The sequence below is a fragment of the Ovis canadensis genome, chromosome 3 (genome assembly GCF_042477335.2).
Source record: "Ovis canadensis isolate MfBH-ARS-UI-01 breed Bighorn chromosome 3, ARS-UI_OviCan_v2, whole genome shotgun sequence".
Taxonomy (NCBI): domain Eukaryota; kingdom Metazoa; phylum Chordata; class Mammalia; order Artiodactyla; family Bovidae; genus Ovis; species Ovis canadensis.
This window is the reverse complement of record NC_091247.1, coordinates 131,465,978-131,488,686: the sequence shown is the minus strand read 5'-3', so window position 1 is coordinate 131,488,686 and position 22,709 is coordinate 131,465,978. Positions and strand designations below refer to the sequence as shown.

The 22,709-nt window shown below is 42.8% G+C and overlaps 1 protein-coding gene across 4 annotated transcripts in view; it reads left to right on the top strand.

Moving 5' to 3' along the window:
* POC1B (POC1 centriolar protein B) overlaps positions 1–5,500 on the top strand; it is a 106,540-nt gene extending 101,040 nt beyond the window's left edge. For all 4 annotated transcript variants that reach the window (XM_069584164.1, XM_069584166.1, XM_069584168.1 and 1 more), the window contains 2 exons: positions 3–221; positions 3,942–5,500. In XM_069584164.1, coding sequence (XP_069440265.1) covers positions 3–221; positions 3,942–4,046 — 324 coding nt within the window. In that variant the 3' untranslated portion in view covers positions 4,047–5,500. The remainder of the gene's footprint in view (positions 1–2; positions 222–3,941) is intronic.
* Positions 5,501–22,709: the final 17,209 nt, after the last annotated feature.

Sequence of the window (22,709 nt, the reverse complement as noted above, 5' to 3'; positions counted from 1 at the left end):
AGACAACAGAAACAACTGTTAGAACTCTACCAGACACGGGTGAAGAGATCTGCGGATATTTCTTGAATCCTTCTTTAATGGCATCAGAATGTCCACCTACAGTCTTGAAAAAGAAAACAGAAGACATAAGCGACCTCCCTTCTGAGAGTCAAAGAAGCATACCACTTGCTGTGACCGACGCGTTAGAGCATATTATGGAACAGCTCAATGTTTTGACACAGGTGGGTTGGCATGCTTCACACTTAGAGGTAGGATGTACAAAATCCTGGTTACAGCAGGCTGCAGAGCTGGCAGAGCAGCGGGGGATACTTTCTTTCTTAGCAAGCTCAAAGGTGGTAGTTAACAGAGCAGCACATGCTCTGCTGAGATGCTCTAGGTCCTGTGGAGGCAAGGTCTGAGCCCATGTGTATGTGAACGTGTGTGCATACACACACCTTCCTGTATCTGGCATCTGAGGACCAGAAGGGAGGGGAGGAGACAGTGGAGAACTGTTGTGGTACTTCATGCTAGAAATTTGATTCTGAACAGCAATGTTTTGCCCTAAGAATTTTCTGATACAGTGTATTCAGATCTTGGATATTATCAAAGAAATATTTAAGGCCAAAAGAAAAAATGTATTGGGATTAATCATTTCACTTAGAATGAAATATTGGCAATGCTTTTAGTTTTCACATAATTCCCTCTGTCCAATGTATAACTTCCCTCATTTCAAAGCTTCTTACGGGACACTCTGTTCTGGAGATGAGGTTTTCACATTCCCCTTTTAGAATATTACCCAGTCTGGTTTTTTTTTTTTAATTGATGCTAAATTGTAATTTATTTTTTACTGCACAGGATGACTTTCAGCATTCTTTTTTTTTTTTTTACCAGACTGTATACATTCTTTTATTAAATTTCATTATATAGTCATGCTTGTAATGAATAATTTTACAGTGAAAAGGAAAGATGTAATGGCTTAATCCCTTTCAATTACATTTAAGCAATTTTTTAAATTTATTTTTTTATTGAAGGATAATTGCTTTACTGAATGCCAGTTTACCTTTGCCAAGAAGGAATACTATGAATCTTAACATGCCAAAGGTCTTCCAACTCTTGGTCAGGAAATTCAGATGTCATTTAATGGAAGCAATGTATTAAAATGGATACATCAAAGGTTGTCCTTCCAGCTTTCCTTGGTGTTTCTTTTGAATAAGTCTTATCATTCTTTGATAAATAGGATGAGGACACTAATATTTGTCAGAGCAGATGCTGTCCCAAGTTATACAGAAAGAAGCTATGGCATGAACTACAGATGTCGATTACTTTTCCAGAATAAATATTTTGAGTTGAAATAGCTCTTGCATAGAAGTTAATGTACAATTAACCCTGGCTGTACATTATAATCTCCCAGGCTATTAAGAATCGTCCAGATGTCCAGTTCTCATCTCCAGAGAATTCAAGGCCTTGGCATGGGTCTTTTAACGTTCCCTTCTGGGTTTAGAGCCAGTAATTAAAAATTTCACCCTTTAGATAACATCTCCGAACCCTGTAGTTAAGGGACATGGATATGGGTCATGACAGGTTGTGGGAACAAGTCTTGTGAGACCTTGGAGTCATAAGATTTGTTCAGTGAAAAATCATAGGAAAATCACCAATTGTTGCTTTGCAGTCTTGTGCTGGAGGTGACTTTGTGTTTATCAGACGTCTCTCGCCTTTAAAATGCAGTTTTTCTCTCAACCTCCTGCCAGCCTTAGTTTTGATGGGCCTGTTTCCCAGGGCCCTGGCTCCTCATGTGCACTGTCACACTGAGTGGCAGGTCCTCTTGAGGGTCTTTCCATCCTCTGCTCTATCAGCTTCGTGACCCGTTTCACCTTTTTCCCTGATTCAAGGTTAAATGGATCACTTTAAACTTTATTGAAAGTCTCTACTTTTTTTTAACTTTGAAGGACTGACTACCCTTCAAATACGAAAGAAGTGAAAAGCAGGCACAGCACACTTGCAAAATGGGAACAGTGTGAATCTGTGGGCGAATCAAGTGAAATAAACACATTCTGATTCACTTCAATTACAGATGACTGAATATCTTCTAACCCTGTGGCAATGTTTATAATTCAGTACAGATTGTTTTGGGTTGGCCAAAACGTTCAGGCTTTTCTATAAGTTATAAGATGTTACAGAAAAACTCAAACGAGCATTTGGGCCAACCCAACAATATCACTTTCTCATTATAATTTTTCAGACAGTAGGTAACTGGAGTTAACCAGTGTTATAGATGTTGATAATATACATATCAAAAGGTTTTGCTTTTTGCATTGTGATAATTATGCAAATATCAGGCAAAAAGCTTGGAGCATAGTAGGCACCCAAGAAATATTAGAAAGTATTATGAGCATTGCTGTTAATTTTGATCATTAACAGTATTGCAGTATTGCGCTGGAGGTGACTTTGTGTTTATCAGACATCTCTTGCCTTTAAAAGGCAGTTTTTCTCTCAACCTCATGCCAGCTTTAATTTTGATTGGCCTGTTTTCCAGGCCAATCATAACAAGTCATGATCTATAGTATGGAATATGAGAGGAAAAAAACTATTAAATAATAGAAGAAAAAAAAAAGAACAACTGATTACTGTCACAAACTGATAGGGAATCAATTCATCATCTTGAAACTTATTCACTAAAGTAACCATGCATTTATGCTGCTTTTCCTGTATGAACGGAACCAAATAATATATGAGAAGTGTATTTTGTAAACCGTCCCAACTAATAAATGGAAATAGAATGTCATTGCCCTCTAAAGAAAGAATAGACTTACTGAGGGATCTAGCCTGAGTCTTATCAAGCCTTTGGATCCCGTTTCCAATTTATATAAAATACAGAGAGTAATAGAACAGATTTAACTGTATCTGGAGCACACAGTCCCTGAAATCCAGTCTGGTAGGGAATCTACAGGTCAGATGGCCTGAGCCTGTATATAGACAAATTCTAAAGAAAATAAAGCAAGGAAGTGGGGAATCTGCAGATTAAATGGATAAGATAAAGTTGTAGTTTCTAGGGATGCATACTTGAAAGATAAAACCATAAAAACATGCAGATTATTATTACAGTGGTCAGGATAGTGGCTATTACGGGGGACGGTGCATGCGAGGGACTAGTTCTTGACCTGGTGCTGGTCACAAGGCTGTTTTTCTCATGAGAATTCATTGATACTTTTTAGTGTGCAATTTCCTGAATCCAGTTTATAGTGAAGTTAAAAAAAAAAAAACTGAAGCAAAGTAATCGATAATCACAATTTAAAAGTAGTCGTGTGTGTGTGTATAGTCATATACTCACTCACTAGCCGAAGGAGTTAGAATAGCTAAGATTCATAAAGTCCTGTTGTGCCAGGCACTAGCTTAAGCATTTTACATGCCTGATTTCATTCAGTCTTCCTACCAACTCTGTGAGGTGCTGTTGTCATCTTCTGGGTGCAGAAATGAGTGGCAGTCATTATATTTTCAAGGTAAGCTAGGTATCCAGCTGTCTAGGGTGGTATAGATATGGCCCATATGGATTGATTGTGGCAGAATGGCCAGGGACGCCATTTAAGTAGTCGTGGGGCATGTGGCATTCCGTCCCACCTCCCACGTTCCACATTACCTGGGACACTATTTAACAGCCTCATGTGGCCTCTTCTCTGGCATCGATGCTTCAGAAGATCAGACTTTAGAATTGTCCATAGAGACTGTCATTTATTCCTTTTTCCTTAAATGCTTCCTCTTTTTCCCTTTTCCTCAAACGGCTTAGCAGTGCTTTGCCCTGTGATGGGGTGCAGAAACAGAGCAAGTTCCGGAGCTCATCTCTGAGCCAACCTCCTGGCAAGAGGGTAGGCATTACAGTTCTGAAAAAGATCAGTGCAGGGATTATCACCATCATTCTCACCACCAGGTCACCAGGCCCTGATGACTCTGTCCTCCTTTTTTTGCAGACTGTTTCAATCTTGGAGCAGCGACTGACTTTGACAGAGGATAAGCTGAAAGACTGCCTTGAAAATCAGCAAAAGCTTTTCAGTGCAATCCAACAGAAAATTTGAACAGAAAAGTATGAGCAGAGGCATGAGAAATGAACACATGTACATATACTCAGGAAGGCAGTACCAGCTGCTTCATGCAACGCAACCATGTGCGAATTGGCATGGCATTTCTTAAAAGGGTGAGCAACAGAACAAAAGGCAGAAAAGGCATAATTAAGGACCAGTTTAAACATACTAATCAATGTCTAGGACTAATTCAAATCATTACTATTTATGGTTCCACTAATAAAGTGATAAGCATTCAAGTGGCTCTATATTTCCCCCCCATATTATTTTTTAAATGTTAGTTAATAGTTCAGATCCTGCCAGGAAAATAACCAAATCTTTGGATTTCATTGTTATTTCAAATTGACCATGTCCAGGCAATTCCTTCAACAATTAGTGTACTTCTTTAGTGAACAGTACCCTGAGGGTGAAATAATTCACTTACCTCTAAAATAGCATTGTATGTGCAGAGAATGAATTAATGATCTGACTTGTATTTCTCAGTTTAAAAAATTTACTCTTTCTTACCTATGCCATGTGATGAAAAGATGATCTCACAGACTCTCAAACCACAGAATTTCCACAGCAAGAATACTCTTATTTTAATTAGCAACAGCACATACAGGACATATGGCAGGGATTTTGATTTAATTTACGGCATACATTGCTTATTCTTTGACCAACCTGAAAAAAAATGAAGAGTTAGAAATATGTGAAGTGCACATATCTTCCTCCGTAGATGAAGGCACTGAATGTGTTTGGTTATATCCAAATCTGTGATATCAGTTTATGAAGGTTAAATTAGTGCAGAATCCTCAAAACCCAGAACCATGCAACAGCAACACTTAAAAATAATCACCCATGTGTGTTCACATGCTTCAGGAATGTTCAGGGTGATTTTGGTACCTGGATATAAGGACTTTAAAAGAACATTTATTTGCATCGTTGTCTACCTCTTTCTTTTAATTGTGATTTGAAACAAAATGAAAATGAGTAAAACATTCTAAAAGATCTTGGTTATAATTTAAGAATTTTATCTTAAACAAAACAAGAGATTAAATTGGAAAAAAAAAAAAGATTTAGCTTGCATTTCTGTTAACCTATATCAAAAACAGAAGGTGGGAGAAGACAGTCCACATTCATGATGCCTGCAGGCATACCCTGGGGAAGATACTATGTTCTGGAAAAGAAAAAAGTCCTATTTACGTATGGGTCTATATTGAGAAATATCTCAAAGTGATTTCAATTGTATTTATGAGGTGGTTTTGTTTTATCATCCAGGGTGTTTTAAGTGCCTTTTTATACAATACTAAGTAGGAACTTCTAGACCGTTTCAAGAGTTTATAAGACTAAGTGGCATTGTATTTTTTATAACCTTGTTGAGAAGACTAAGAAATGAAATGTCATACCAATTTTTGTTTACTTTTTTATTCTTCAAACAATAAAGATATTTTACCTTTAAAAAAAAAGTTGTTTCTTTTTAAATGATTAAAATCTAGAAATAATACTAAAATTTCTTATCCAGCTCACTTAACTTTAACCTTCATAACAACCTCTTAGAGAACTTGTCAAAACAGTTCCGGTGCTTTTCCCCGGGCTTATGATTCACTAGGTCTGGTCTGGCAGGGCCACTAATTTGCATCTCTAACAAGCTCACAGGAGATTTGGTGCTATTGGCCTCAGGCCGACAGTTTAGAAACTATTGACCAGCTGTAACCGCTTCCTGCAACATGGTGTTGCCACACACTTTTATGGCCATAGACCTTTATTATAAGTGATATAAAAACAGTGATGACAGAAGTTTGAAAGCCTTAAAACTTTTTCAGGAGGGATATTTTATAACCCTCCTTCCCTCCCCCACACCTTTGTTTATGCTTTTGAGGATTCTTTCCTTCGGATTCCAGCCTCACATTTGTCCTAGCTGCCTATTTGCTGCGTGAGCAACATCTCCACTTGGAAGACCTGGCTGGCCGTGTCTGAAAGTGCTCAAAGCCAGTCCCTACTGTACCCTCAACCACCAGCCAGCTCCTCTCCCCTAGTCTCTGGACCTCCAACGCTCCTTCAAGGCAGTCAGGTTGGAGTTATCCTTGAATCCTTGATCCTACACCCCACTCCCATTCCTTCAGCAAATCTTATGAGAGGATATGAGAGACCGGATCATTTCTCACCCCTCCATCAGCCACCAAAACAGGCCACCATTGTCTCTTCCCGAAATGACTGCAGTACCTCTTAACTGTCTCCACCATCACCTTTGGACAGCAGGCCAGAGTGGTTCTTGAAAAGACGGAGTTCAAACATGTGCCTCTTTCGGCTCCAAACCCTTCAGGGCCTCCCATCTTGGAGTAGAAGCCCAAGGTTTGACAGTGGTGATATGCTCCCCACCCCTTCAGTTTAGACCTCCTCTTCCCCTTGGGAGCCACACTTACTGCCCTTGGTCACAATGGCTTCTTTGCTTCCCTTGTAGAAGCTCCCCCCTGAGAGCACTGGCCTTGCCATTTCCTCTGCCTGGAGCCCTGTCCCCAGGCATCCCTCATAACATTCCAGCGCAGCTCACCTGTTGCCTTTTCACAGGTGCCCTTCCTAATCAGCCTATGTGAAATAGTAACCCTCCATTCACTCCCTGCCTAGCCCTGGTAAAACAAGATTGCAACACCGCCCCAGTTCTGCCTCTTCCACTGTGAATTGACCTCTTCAAAGAGTAAGCACGGTCGGCATCTTTAGATTCTCAAACTAGCACAGTTCATAGGAGGAGCTCAACAGATAAGTATCCAAAAAAAAATGCTCAACCTAAAAGTTGAGAAGATTTTACTCAGTGCGCTTATGGAAGACTTAAGTCCGATATACAGCCTCTCAGATAACTCTAAGGGACTTTTTCTAAACAGGTAAGACAGGAGCCAGGACAAATATAAGTTTTGCAAATAAAACAAGTACAAACTAGGTAGTCAGAACATTAAAAGATCACTGTTGAAGAAAACCAGATAGCTCAAGCTAATGAATTTTTTAGCACTTTTCTGTGTGTGAGAAGATGCAAAAGTCTGGGCTTATTGAAATTCTTCCTTTGATACACATCTTAACTATCTAGTACCAGTATCCTGTTTTTTTCTCCATTCTGAATTCAGAGTGCCCGATCGAGGGTGGGTGCGGTGACCACAACATTCTCTGTTTACTGAAATGCTGGCAACATTCTATGTCTCCAGTAGTCTGTGTCTCTCAATCATAAATTCAACCGTTTGGAAGGCATTTAGTGATCAATTTTGTCCCATGGCACTAGGAAGTTTCACTCCTAGATCGGCTGGAGACTGTGTGATATAGGCTATTCAATCCACACAGACAGCTTCACTGTAACAGTTATGGATCCGGCATTACAATATACTTAGATATAAACATAAAGTAAGTTTATAAACAATATGAACTTACAGTATAAACTTGTGTGCTCTGTGCTGACTCGCTTCAGTTGTATCTGACTCTGTGACCCCATATAGCCCACCAGGCTCCTCTGTCCGTGGGATTCTACTAGCAAGAATACTAGAGTGGGTTGCCAGGCCCTCCTCCAAGGGATCTTCCCAACCCAGGGATCGAAACTGTGTCTCCTGCGTCCCCTGCACTGCAGACAGATTCTTTACTGCTGAGACACCGGTGAAGCCCATAAACAGTATAAACAGTTTATAAATAATAGCTGGAATAAATTAAATTTGCTTGCCCAGAGGACTAGGGCTTTACTCCTTTTGGAAAAGAAATAAGATTTTTACTTGCCCTTGATAAACCCTTAAGGAGGCTATGAATTAGATTCTAGGCAAAGGAGGCTTTCCAACTGTTGGAGTTTTAAAGGCTACTTTTCCACTTTTTCTCTCCTTGTTGGAAGGTTCTATCTGATTAATTAGGCTCAGTCTCAGGTCATTGTGGGCTATAGCTAAGTTTCTGATTTGTAGAGATTTGCAAGAGAAAAATGGGCTTCCCTGGTGGCTCAGACGGTAAAGAATCTGCCCTCGATGCGGGAGACTTGGGTTTGATCCCTGGGTTGGGAAGATCTGGAGGAGGGCATGGCAACTTCCAGTATTCTTGCTGGGGTGAGAAAGATAGTTGCTTTTAATTCTCCAAAGAACCCGTGTGCCTCCCAAATGATATTAAAAGATTGATTTTGCTCCACTATATTTTCTTTAATTTGATCTTTTAATGTAAGTGAGAAGATTTCCAACTAAACTGAAATTCAAGAGTTCTATGTTCTAGAATTTCAGGGTTAATTTATCAAGCCTTCAAAAGCTTGCACAAGGTATTTAACAAAGGCCCTCTTTTGGAGTGTAAGGCTAGACCCAGAGTAAAGTGTTTATTTTTTTTTAAGTTAACCCCTAAATATTAGCTCCGTTTTTACTTTATATTGCACTACTACTACTAAGTCACTTCAGTCGTGTCCGACTCTGTGTGACCCCAGAGACGGCAGCCCACCAGGCTCCCCTGTCCCTGGGACTCTCCATTCTATATTGCACAGTTTCAGGTAATCCCTTCGGTTTCCTTTAGTATGTTAATGTATTTCCTGAGGGACAGATTCATATGCCCTGCCTTATAATACCAAGCAAGGGAAGCATTCTGGAGAAGGGCATGGCAACCCACTCCAGTATTTGTGCCTGGAGAATCCCCATGGACAGAGGAGCCTAGTGGGCTATAGTCCATGGGGTCGCACAGAGTTGGACACCACTGAGTGCCTAAGCACAGCACAGGGAAGCATTCCCCAGGAAGACCTAGTATTTTTTCGAGAATATACTTAGGCAACCCAGCTTCAATAAAACCTATTTAAACATGCCAATTTTTATGAAATGTCATCTCAGTTCTTTTACGCCTTTAGCTTTCAGTCTCCATCGTTGTCCAGTCTCTAAGTCATGTCTGACTCTTTTGTGACCCTGTGGCTCGGAGTCCACCAGGCTCCTCTGTCCATGGAATTTCCAGGCAAGGATACTGGAGTGCCATTTCCTGCTCCAGGGGATCTTCCTGAGCCAGGAACTCAACTTTTGTCTCCTAATTGGCAGGAAGATTCTTTACTGCTAAACCACCAGGGAAGCTACATTAGTGTCTACATTAGTGAAGTGAAGTCTCTCAGCCGTGTCCGATTCTTTGCGACCCCATGGAGTGTAGCCTACCAGGCTCCTTCGTCCATGGGATTCTCCAGGCAAGAGTACTGGAGTGGGGTGCCATTTCCTTCTGAAAAAGCCTTGATTTTACAAGGAGTCCTAGAAGCTTTCTTTTCATCTCTGACCATTCATCGGTTTTTGTATAAAAGGTTCTGGGGCCCCCAGTGAGGGGTTGAGCCAAGAGACTCAGGCCCTTTTATCAGTCTTTTAACTTGATTTTGACTAGTCCTAACTGTTGCACCAAGTAATGATTCATCAAGTATCTCAGTGTAATTTTCTTCCAAACTTTGATCTGGGATAAATAGAGCAAACTTGTTGAGATGCTTTAATGTCAGGAACCAAAAAGGAGGGTCTCTCTAGCCCATCCGACCTTTGAAAATACTTTCAAAGCACTTATCAGCTAAAGGATTCCTATCTAAAATAGGCATAAAACAATTGAAGCCCAACAATATAAAAACAAAAACCCGGGACTTCCCTGGCGGTCCAGCGGTTGAGAGTCTGCCTGCCAATGCAGGGGACATGGGTTTGATCCCTGATCCGGGAAGATCCCACAAGCCTCGGAGCAATGAAGCCCACGCACCACAACTACGATCCTGAGCTCTAGAGCCTGCGCTCTGCAACAAGAGAAGCCACCGCACGGAGAAGCCCGCACGCTGCGACTGGGGAGCAGCCCCTGCTCGCTGCAAGCAGAGGAAGACTGCACAGCAAAAAAGACCCAGGGAAACAAAACAAGTAAATAAACCTATTGAAAACACCAGAGGTAAATTCAGGCTCAATAAGCACATAACAGGATCTCCAACATCATAGGTCACTAGAAGACTGCAAATTAAAACAAGGAGAGATGACTACACGTCTATTAGAATGACTAAAATGCAAACCCTGAGAAAACCAAAGCTGGTAACCATGTGAAGCAACAGGAGCTCCGTGATAAGGATGCAGAAGGGTGCAGCCACTTTGCAAGACAGTTTGACAGTTTCTTACAAAAAAAAAAATACCAATTACCGTGCAGTCCAACAATCAGTTATCTTTGGTGGTTTAACTAAATAGATTGAAAATGTGCTCACACAATAACCTGCACGTGAATGATTATAGCATCTTTATTCATAGTTGCCAAAACTTGGAAAGCAACAAGATGTCTTTCAGGGATGATTTGTTTAATAAAACTGTGATCCATCCAGACAATGGAATATTATTCACTGTTAAAAAGAAATGAGCTATCCAGTCATAAAAAGATATGGAGGAATCTTAAATGTATACGACTAAGTGAAAGATGACCATCTGAAAAGGCCCCTAAGTTGTTTGCAATTCTGGTATTAATTTTTTAAGTGCAAGAAATATTGAAAATACCATCATATATTATAATGGAAACATACACACATAAGGTTCTAGACACATAAGCACCTGAACAGAAACCATCTCTACCATGTAGCTTTCCTAACTGATTCAGAAGACATCTGGGAGATGAGGAGGGAGGAAAAAAGGGGAGAGAGGATGAGACAGAAATGCACAGATGAGCATTTCTTAGAGCATGGTAAACATGGGAAAGCCAAGGTGGAATAAGCCCACTCAAGTGACACACGTTCTTCTCACCCTCACAGAGGCAGGCAAACTTGATATTGTTATTCACTCAACACTTGATTTCCTGGTAAAATACACAATCGGCAAGAATGCTAAAGGCAGGACCACCCACGTGCTGGATGCCTTTTGGAAACTTTACCAGACCAAACCCTGCAGAAAAAAGGGCTGTGGTGTCAGGGGCACCAAGACAAAATGAATATGCATGTTCATGGTTTACAGTGAAGGGACCACACAGGGGGACCCACCTTTCTGCATTCTGGGTCAGGACCCTAGACAGGGAGCTATAGGGAAAGGCGGTCATGATTGAAGAGAAGCCTTCTTAGAAATGACGTTCCATACATGCCTACAAGAATCCAGTATGTCTCCATCTCATACTCAGATGAATTACTCTTCCAAGGCATGCTTCTCTGTGATACACATGGGTGGTGTCACCCAACTGAACTCTGAAGTGGGAAATTTGAACCCAAAAGCACAAGTTCCCATTCATGAACACATCGACCCCATTCTAAAACCTGTCCTTTTACAGCAAGAATTAAAACTGTCTCCAACATGGATTCATAACTCAGTTCAGTTTAGTCGCTCAGTCATATGCAACTCTTTGCGACCCCATGGACTGCAGCACGCCAGGCTTCCCTGATCATCACCATCTCCCAGAGTTTGCTCAAACTCATGTCCATAGATGCGGTGATGCCATCCAACCACCTCATACTCTGTCGTCCCCTTCACCTCCTGCCTTCAATGTTTCCCAGCATCAGGGTCTTTTCAAATGAGTCAGTTCTTTATATCAGGTGGCCAGATTATTAGAGCTTCAGCTTCAGCATCAGTCCTTCCAATGAATATTCAGAACTGATTTCCTTTAGGATTGACTGGTTGGATCTCCTTGCAGTCCAAGGGGCTCTCAAGAATCTTCTCCAATACCATAGTTCAAGAGCATTAATTCTTCAGTGCTCAGCTTTCTTTATGGTCCAACTCTCACATCCATACATGACCACTGGAAAAACCATAGCTTTGACTAGTCAGATCTTCATCAGCAAAGTAATATATCTGCTTTTTAATAAGCTGTCTAGGTTGGTCATAGCTTTCCTTCCAACGAGCAAGCGTCTTTTAATTTCATGGCTGCAGTCACCATCTGCAGTGATTTTGGAGCCCCCCAAAATAAAGTCTGTCACTGTTTCCATTGTTTCCCCATCTATTTGCCATGAAGTGATGGGCAGATGGTGACTGCAGCCATGAACTTAAAAGACGCTTACTCCTTGAAAGGAAAATTATGACCAACCTTGCCAACAAAGGTCCATCTAGTCAAGGCTATGGTGTTTTCCAATGGTCATGTATGGATGTGAGAGTCGGACTGTGAAGAAAGCTGAGCACTGAAGAATTGATGCTTTTGAACTGTGGTATTGGAGAAGACTCTTGAGAGTCCCTTGGACTGCAAGGAGATCCAACCAGTCCATTCTGAAGGAGATCAGTCCTGGGTGTTCTCGGAAGGCCGGATGCTAAAGCTGAAACTCCAATACTTTGGTCACCTCATGCGAAGAGTTGACTCATTGGAAAAGACTCTGATGCTGGGAGGGATTGGGGGCAGGAGGAGAAGGGGACGACAGAGGATGAGATGGCTGGATGGCATCACCAACTCAATAGACATGAGTTTGGGTGAACTTCGGGAGTTGGTGATGGACAGGGAGGCCTGGTGTGCTGTGATTCATGGGGTCGCAAAGAGTCAGACACAACTGAGCAATTGAACTGAACTGAACTGAACTGATGGGACTGGATGCCATGATCTTTGTTTTTTGAACGTTGAGTTTTAAGTCAGCTTTTTCACTCTCCTTTTTCATCTTCATCAAGAGGCTGTTTGGTTCCTCTTTGACTTTCTGCCATAAGGGTGGTGTTTTCTGCATATCTGAGGTTATTGATATTTCTCCTGGCAATCTTGATTCCAGTTTGTGCTTCATCCAGCCCGGCATTTCGCATTATGTACTCTAACTAGAAGTTATATAAGCAGGGTGACAATATACAGTCTTGACCTACTCCTTTCCCAATTTGGAACCAGTCTGTTGTTCCATGTCTGATTCTAACTGTTGCTTTTTGACCTGCATACAGATTTCTCAGGAGGCAGGTAAGGTGGTCTGGTATTCCCATCTCTTTAAAGATTTTCCACAGTTTTTTTGTGATCCACACAGTCACAAAGGCTTTGGCATAGTCAATAAAGCAGAAGTAGATGTTTTTCTAGAACTCTCTTGCTTTTTCAATGATCCATATCCAAATCCGGCTTGAACATCTGGAATTTCATGGTTCAGGTATTGTTGAAGTCTGGCTTGGAGAATTTTGAGCATTACTTTGCTAACGTGTGAGACGAGTGCAATTGTGCAAGCAGTTTGAACATTCTTTGGCATTGCTCTTCTTTGGATTTCGAATGAAAACTGACCTTTTCCAATCCCGTAGCCACTGCTGAGTTTTCCAAATTTGCTGGCATACTGAGTGCAGCACTTTCACAGCATCATCTTTTAGGACCTGAAATAGCTCAGCTGGAATTCCATCACCTCCACTAGCTCTGTTTGTAGTGATGCTTTCAAAGGCCCACTTGACTTCGCACTCCAGGATGTCTGGCTCTAGGTGAGTGATCACACCATTATGGTCATCTGGGTTGTTAAAATCTTTTTTGTCTAGTTCTTCTGTGTATTCTTGCCACCTTTTCTTAATATCTTCTGCTTCTGTTAGGTATATACCGTTTGTGTCCTCACTCAAAGTCACCCAGTTTTGGAGAATGCAAGTTAGAGGAAATGGCAAGTTGTTGAATTAACATCATCCATTCTGAGGGGAATCCCCACTGGCTCAGTGGTAAATAATCCTCCTGCAATGCAGGAGATGCAGGTTTGATTCCTAGGTGGAGAAGACCCTCTGGAGAAGGAAACCATAACCCATTCCAGTATTCTTGCCTGGGAAATCCCATAGACAGAGGAGCCTGGTGGGCTACAACCCATGGGGTCCTGAGAGTCAGATGTGAGTAAACCACCACCATCACCATTCTGAAGGGGCTTGCTTCCAGGTGCTTGCAGTACCAAAATCTCAGGGTCCTTACTGTGCTCAGCAAGAAGCTCAGTCCCTTCCTGTAAGTAAGAGGGCTTATTTATTTTGAATAAAGAGTGATTATTTAATTTCAAAAAAAAAAAAAGAAGCTCAGTCCCCGATATCTAATCCTTAACAAGACAATCAGATATAGAGGGTCCTGGACACACAAGACCAGAACAAAAGGACAAATAGCTGAACCGAGCCTTTCCCCCAGGCACGGAGAACCTCAGCAGCCAAGATCTTTGCTATTGCCTCCAAAATCTGCCAGTGGGACTTCCAACTACGATCTACTCAGGACTGTGGAACAAACCCAGCCAACATGCATGCTAAGCCACTTCAGTCCTGTTGGATCCTTTGCAACCCCATGGATTGTAGCCTGCCAGGCTCATCTGTCCATGAGAGTCTCCAGGCAAGAATACCGGAGTGGGTTGCCATGCTCTCCTCCAGAGATCTTCCCAACCAAGGGATCGAAGTGTCTCTTCTGTCTCTGGAAGCTCCATGGAACAACCTAGAGCCAGGTACATTTCCATAATGAGGTTACTCACTGAAAAGTGTCGTCCTACCCAAACCCCAAACCAAGCTCAGGTGATGGGTGGTGCCTGGAGGATTCCGGGGTGGTGCTGGAAGCAAGGGACCCAAGGCCACGAGTGCTCATACACAGGCTATTAGTGTCCCCGGGGACCATGATCCTCGGGCAAATGTCCCTCTGGGTGCCCCCCGCCCCCCCGCTGGCTTCCAAACTGGTCACCAAACCAAGTTCGTCTTGCCAGATACGCAGCCAGTCCAGATACAGATGGCAGAGCTGAGGAGAGGGTTTCTTTGGAGAAAGCCAGGCGAGGAGACAGGACAGGTTTCAGATCTGCCTCAGCGAAGGCACTGATGGGTCAGGATAAAGCCGCTAGGCAGGCTGCGACGTGGGATGCGTGAGGAGGGCAGGCAAAGGTAATTGGCAAAAGGTGCGGGGGAAGTGCCCTTCTGCGCAGGCTCCAGGTCCCTAAACGTTCACAACAGACCAGCCAGCAAAGAGCGCAGGCCCAGGGGGTTCTATTCAGTCTCACCTGCTGAGCCCCAGCTAGACACAGCTGAGGCTCCAAGTTCCTGGAAAGTAATTCCTCCGGGAAAGAGCTCGTTAGTTAGGCTCTGTGCTGATTGGAGAACCCAAAGTCTTCACAACTTTAATTCCTGAGGGCAAGTGGAGTGGGTTTAACCCTTGGGTTCAGCCCCTCATCTTTCGATCATTCTTTCATCTGGAAGGAAAAGGGTTAGGTCAACTCTGGGTACTTCCTGCCAATAAGAGGTGGACTGGACAAGGGCTGGAGGAATGACCCTGGTTAGCGCTCCTTTGGATCCCAAGAAATAAATCCCACCTTGTGAGAGTTGAACTATGAAGAAAGCTGAGCACAGAAGAATTGATGCTTTTGAATTGTGGTGTTGGAGAAGACTCTTGAGAGTCTCTTGGACTGCAAGGAGATCCAACCAGTCCATCCTGAAGGAAATCAGCCCTGGGTGTTCATTGGAAGGACTGATGTTGAAGCTGAAACTCCAATATTTTGGCCACCTGATGAGAAGAGCTGACTCATTTGAAAAGACCTTGATGTTGGGAAAGATTGAAGGCAGGAGGAGAAGGGGACGACAGAGGATGAGATGGTTAGATGGCATCACTGCCTCAATGGACATGAGTTTGGGTAAACTCCGGGAGATGGTGATGGACAGGGAGGCCTGGTGTGTTGCGGTTCATGGGGTTGCAAAGAGTCTGGGCACAACTAAGCGACTGAACTGAACTGAATTGATGTACCAGATGTCAAAGCAGCTGTAGGCCCAAGATCTGAATCTATAACATGTTCCCTTGAGGGCACACAGAATGCAAGCCATGGTGAACACTTGGGATATTTAGGGGGTGGACACTGATCAAGAGAGGTGTGTACATGATCAAGGGGGAACCATGCCTGTGACCCAAGATGGGGTTCGTGAACAAAACGGGGTGTGCAGGTGAACAAGGGGGTGTGCATATGATCGAGGGGGGCCACCCACCTGATCAGTGCAAGCAAGGCTTTGTAGGTGAGGCAGGGATTGGTGGAGCAGGTGATGTAGAAAGTCAAGAGAACCGTCATCTGAGTGGCCTGACCACAGTCCGCCCCTACTCACACTCTGCATAACCCTTATGATCTTGGTCTGCCCCTCATCCTTGATAGCCCTGGGATCAGGTATGTAGAGGCGCCCTCCAGCCAAATACCACAAATAAAGTACAGACAACAGCAGCGAGAGTATCAGGAGTCCAACAGGTGGGTAGACTTTGGAGCCAGATGCTTTACTGGATCACCCTTTCATGGAAGTCCAAAGGATGATAGCAGTACCTTGCTGTCAACCCAGCAATCAAGCCCATTTCTCAGGGAGGCCACTGTCGTCGCCCAGTCCACAAGCAGATTCCCTCTGTTCAGACTAAGGAAGAAACAAAGTGTTGAACAGGCACAGCACAGGGAAGATCATGACCGCTAGGCAAAATGCAAGCAGGAACAGCATTCTGAGATCATAGCAACCCTGCCTGCGACTTTCCCCCTGCCCTGCAGGACGATTCCGCCTGTCCATCATCCATCCCCACCATTAGTGCCCAGTACTGGGGAGGCGGTTTAACAACAGCCCGCAGGGTTCATGTGATGGTGCCTTTCTCCAGTGGGGGGCCCAGATTAGTTACCTTAGTGGCCTTAGGAGGGGCCAGGTAGAAGCCCTGGTGAAATCTTCAAGTCCTTCTCTAATTCTGGTCCCCACGGGGCAGCAAACTCGAGCCACCGGGGACGTACCATCCAGTCCCATCTTACAGTGCTTTCCACTGGGGTAGATTCTGTGACAAGGGCAGAAGTGAGCTATTGTCCTGACCGGGAGTGGTCAACAGCTGAAATCAGGTTGTGTTGACTACTTGCCTCTGGGTTCATATGGCATAGGGTTAGAGATGATTAGAGATGACTGCTCCTGGGATGTTCAGTTATATAGTTCACAGGGCTTAAGTTAGTCCCCGTGTGGAGAAAGCAGGTTTCCATCTCAACTGTTGTTTAAGTCATCCATTCATCCTTTCAATTAGCCCAGCAGTAGTAGGGATGTAGGGCAGGTGGAAAGGCCAGCGTATGTTGTTTTTGTCAGTCAATTCTTGAACTTCACAGCAAGTGGTTTTTTTGTGAATTGCTCAAGGACTCAGGCAGGCTTTCTGGAAAGCCTTCAACCTGGTGGAAAGCACCATAGACTGCACATAGCCGCTGTTCCATCTATTCATCCCTCTGCGTTGTTGCTCTGCACCCTTCCGCAGCTGGGACTAGAGACACCAGGGTATTCTTTTCATTTTGCTGTTGCCTCGGGCCCCTATCAAACCCTTCCGGGTAACTGGCAACACCCAATTCACGAGCCTGTTCCTGAGTTAATATCCCTAAAACCTGTGTCTATAATTGTCTAGGGGTGGTGGGTGTGGGTATCCCTGTATTCTGTAGATAATCCAGGTTCTTGCATTCATCTGTATTCACCAGTCATCCTCACGCAGTCAGGAGCATGGGGCTGTTACTGTAACCTGGAAAGAGACTGAGGTTAGCAGGGATATCAATACAATGGAAGAAAAAGACTTCTCTCCTGGTACCCAGCTGTCACTGGGCCGCACATGCTAGTGGATAGATGGTTCGAGGTTATCCCTTCAACTATCAGGTCCCAGATACCAGAGGATGGCTACCCTGGGGTTACCTCCACAACCTTCCATTCCCTGTCCTTACCTGCCTACCTCATGCACTCATAGGAGTGTCTGTGGCTCAGCAGTTATTGGACTGCACCCTGCCTGCCTGCAAGCCTTGTACTTGCCCAGCCTGGAGACCAAAGAAAGAGTTCAGAGACAGCCACAGAGACATCAGTGTTTCACCGGACAGGGGAGCTTACACACCCAAGGCAAGGGGTCCTGGCGCAGTCAGGACGTGGCAGCCATCTTTGCTACCCAGGGCGGAAGGAGGCTACCACTTACGGGGGGATGATTCCCCCTTATTGGCTTATCAGCTACCAGGGAAACCAGCCGCTGGGCCACATCCCTCACAGCCCCCTCAGTTTAACCAGCATCAGAGGGCTGATGTTTCCTTTTAATAAACTAGTGGGTGGAGACCTTCTGGCCTAAGGATTGGCGCAAGTACTAGCTAGGGCAGAGGAAAGACGTTCGTGAGCGTGGGGTGTAGGGGAGGCAGGGACTGATGGTACAGGGAGAGTACAGAGAGCAAGAGAACAGCCATGCTGAGTATCCAGACCATACAGCAGGATTGAAGATAAACCGTCTGCCCCCAGGTAGAAATATTTGGCTGTTAAGGAAAAAAATTTAAATATTTGGGGTTTACTGACAAATAATTGTGTTCACTTCATGAGCAAATTTAATGATAAAAACAGGTCTGCGGTAGATAAGTGGAATTACATCAATACGCTGTATGCTTCATTTTCCCTGATGGCTTATACAATATGCTGCCTTAGCAAGTCACAAGATCTTAGACTCCATGCACCAGAGGATTTATGAATGTACATTGAATCTAGGAACACAGTGTAATTGCCAGGTTGTCCTTTGTAAGCCCCAACTGTGACTCAGCCAGATAACACAATGGTAGCCTGGCCTTACTAGGAAAATAGGTCAATGGCTTGCCAAGAGGCAGAGGTTAATGGGGGTGGAAAGGGTGTGTATAACTACTTTTTGTTTGCAAAGTCCATCAGTTGCATTTTCTTTTGGACCAAATCTCAAGCATGTTTCTATCAATATTAAAAATAAAGCCTCTGATTTGAAATTCTTCTCATAATAAGGTAGATTTCACAACCAAAAGCAGCAGGAGAAATAACTCAATCACCTTAAACTTCTAAGGACATGAATAGAAAAAACTGGCAGAAATACAACACATAATGTAATTAGGAATATCGATAGTTCGTAAGTAGAATTTAGTTAATCCACATGACACAAAGTGATACAAAATACAGCAGATTTAACATATGTGTGAAAAACTACATCAAAAAATAACCGTTTGCTTTTTTGCCCAAGTGTATTTTATACAAATATTGACCACATACTGTAACACATAAGTAAGTCACAACTCTGTGTTCCATACATCTAGAGAGTAAATCATAAAATCAGATTTACTAATGAGAAAATATGAAAAAGAAAACTTAACTGAATTACATTCAGGCCAGACAGTAAACTCCCAAATGTAGTGAAGAGTATTTGTAAATGCAAGTAGATATGCGATATGTCAAATTAGATGAGATATAGCCAAAATAATGAAAGTATGGACCAAATGTCTCCCTAAAAATGTAAAGAGTGATCATAGTAAGTAAAAGAAAAATATAACAAAGTTGCATAAGGAAATGTGAAAAAAATAGTTGGCATTTTGAAAATGTTGAGGTTAATCATTAACCAAAAGAGAATGAAACTTGTTTTACTTCAAAAGTAATTAACAAAAACACAGTTACTTTAGGGCTTCAAGAGTAATTAATATAAACGTGGTTCTTTCATGGTTACTTTAAAATTTGTTCATTCAGGTTACCACTACTGAACATTTTTAAAGTAAATGTCAGGCATCAATCAGAATGTAAAATTTTGAGAAATCTAATAGAAATGTGATATATGTTGTTTATTTCAAGGTTTTTTTCAGTGGCTCTTGAATAGCAGCTAAGTATGTACTTTTTATCTAGCTTTGTGTTGACAGGAGATGGATATGTCAGGCTAGCATTAGTAGCTGCTTTGACACAAATCCTTTTCTTTTACTGTCATATCCTAAGCTTTCTGCAGACTCCGGGTTTGGAATAAGAAGAGCGAGGAGGAGCAATCTGTAGAGTAGCGCACTGGCCTTCTGTGAACAGGAAACTTTTCACTTGCATGTCATTCTTTGAACAGAAGCTTCTAAGGTCTGTCATTAAGAAAATTAATCATCTGTCTTAGTCCTCTACCTCTGTTCCTCTCAGTGACTCAAAACCAGAACACGGCAGGATGAGAATAGGACCTATTCATTTCGTGTGTGTGTGTGTTTAATAAAATTTTATTCTGTTATCTTTTTTTTTTGAATGTTCCATTTCCTTTTATTTTTTTATTGGAATAAACTTGCTTTACAATGTTGCTTTAGTTTCTGCTGTGGTGGTGGCTTAGTCACTAAATTGTGTCCGACTCTTTTGCAAGCCCACGGACTGTATAGCCCATCAGGCTCCTCTGTCCATGGGATTCTCCAGGCAAGAGTATTGGAATGGGTTGCCGTTTTCTTCTCCAAAGGATCTTCCTGACCCAGGGATCAAACCCAGGTCTTGTGCATTACAGGCGGATTCTTTACCGACTCAGCCACCAGAGGAAGCTCCAGTTTCTGCTGTACAACAACATGAATCAACCATATTTCAAAATGATTTCATGTTAGTAAAATAAAATGGGTAAAAATTTTAAATGAAAAAGCAAAAAAAAAAAAAGGCAAGCATCACATTCAGGTGAGACACCTCTTTGCCTTACTCAAAAAACCACTCCAAGATATTGGTGAAGCCAGATCAGAGAATGAGAAGCCTCACTGAGGCAAGGGATTGTGATCCTCTCTGCTGGATATACAGGAGGAACCTTCCAAGATCGGGGCAAAGAGCTGCTTGTTGAATTGACTTCAGGACATTTTTGCGTCTCATGATGCTAATGAAACTCTATCGCTACCTTAGATTGTTTCCTCAGCTTAATCCCCAAAGGAAATCCCTCTGCTTTTCAGAGATAAAAAGTTGGTAGAACAAAGAAAGTCAGGGGAAGCACAGGGGCCTTCTGCTATAGAATTTCACTGAAGCCTTTCCAAGCCCCGAGGAGAGAACCCAAGGGCTATACTGTTTATTCCTACACCTGGATTAAATATCAAGGTCTGTGAGAAGATGAATCATTTAGAAACTCGACTTTCTTGTAGGGAGCTGTTGCCTTTTTAGAACTCTAATAACAACTGCGGCGAAGGCAAAAAGCACACAGAAAGTTCAAAGTTGTCAGATCCTCCTGCCCTGCTCTCAGCTAGTGAGAGTCTAAATCACGGAGCGCGAAGGCCCGCGGTGACTGGTGACGCTGATCATTCATCGTCTCTCCGAAAAGGAGAGATTAAAGATGCAACATCAGTGTGAGAGGAGAACAAACTGCTTGCGGTGGCGGTTCTTTCTCATGGGAACTCTTGTCTAAGACTTTCATCATTTTTCATTTCATAAGACTTTTTCATTTTCATTTTGTCCTTACCCTGAATGATTGAGACAAAAGACGCAGGACGTGATTTTGAACCACAAAAAGTCATGAACATGCAACACACATATGAAAGGAGTCGTGGCCTAGCAAGGTCCTGACTCAGATGTTTCCCGTACAGCACACACATATTCAAAAGAGCACATCAAAGCTCAGCTCCTACCCGGGAGTGTTTCGGAAAAGGCAGTGGGAAGTAATTATCAATTACCATCAATGTAAAACACTAGAGATGATAAAATCATAGACTATATTTATTCACCATTAACATAAACATTCAATATTTTAGATGGATTGTAATCACCCAGTAGCGGTATAGCCAGAATGTCTGATAAGCGGCTCTTCTTAACACTCCTCTGTGATATACCTGTACATCTTTTTACCTCGTGTTGCTCAAGTTGGCCACTAGTTTAGCCAGAGTTGCAGACTGCATTTAGCAGACATGTTTTGTTTGGCTTCTAAAGTATTTTGTTTTTCAAATTAGGTGCCCATGTTTTGTTGTTGTTCAGTTGCTAAGTCGTGTCTGACTTTGTGACCCCATGGGCTGCAGCGTGCCCGGCTTCCCTGACCTTAACCATCCCCTGGATTTTGCCCAAATTCATGTCCATTGAGTCAGTGATGTCATCCAACCATCTCATTCTCTGCAGCTGCCTTCTCCTCTTGGCTTCAATCTTGCCCAGCATCAGGGTCTTTTCCAATGACTGCAGATTCAGCTTCAGCACCAGACCTTCAGCATCAGCCCATGTGTAAAAAGTGAATAATTTCACATTGACATGCAGGTTTCTGACTTCTGAAAAATAAGAAGGACTGGTATTATATTAATGTCATGTAGCACATATTATGCATTATATCTTACATTATTATGTGTCAGGCATTCAGTTCATTCGGTGGTAACCTCCAGTTCACCTGTCTGCTTGACTTTGTGGTCCTGACCTTCTGTACTGAGTCAGCATCTGGACAGTGTGCTTGGGTGTCTCAAAGGTACAACTCTCATGATCTTAAAGACTTGGAAATGTGGGAACTAAGGAAACACAGTTCTCTACTTCGAGGAAACAGGAATACAGTGATGGATTAGTACCAGGGCCCGGGCCACAAGCATGTTCTCTTCACCCCTGAGCCAGCCCTCTTTCCACTGTCCCGTCTTGCTTCCTTTGGCGTCTATTTTATTTCAAAATGGGAGCTGCATTTCAAAAACCATAGAGCTTTAAAATAACCATGTTAAATGAAGAAAACAGGAAAAAATTCACACTGTACAGTACGATTAGAACAGTGTTAAAATAATACACTGAAAAACGACTTTGGGCAATGGCATTGGGAAAACTTTTTTTCCACCAAGTTTCTTAATAATTATGTATCAACTTTTAGAATAAAATAAAGCCTCATTTTTTTTTTAGTATTCTAAACACAACAAAGCAGATGCTTTCCCTGGTCAGGACCATCCACTTCCCTTGCCAGAAACTCACTTCCTTGCTTCTCTATAGATCAGATTGGCCTGGGGCCTCCACCCTGACTAATGAGATGGGAGGGGAAGTCTGCTGACGGCTCCATCGTTTTCAGAACTTTCCGTCTTGAACACAGTTATGTGAAAATGCCAAGCAGAATTCTGGAGGCAGAGTCACAGATTCTAACCTTGAGTGGAAAACAAACAAAAGCATAGACCTTTCTAATGCATCCAGCTTTGGATGC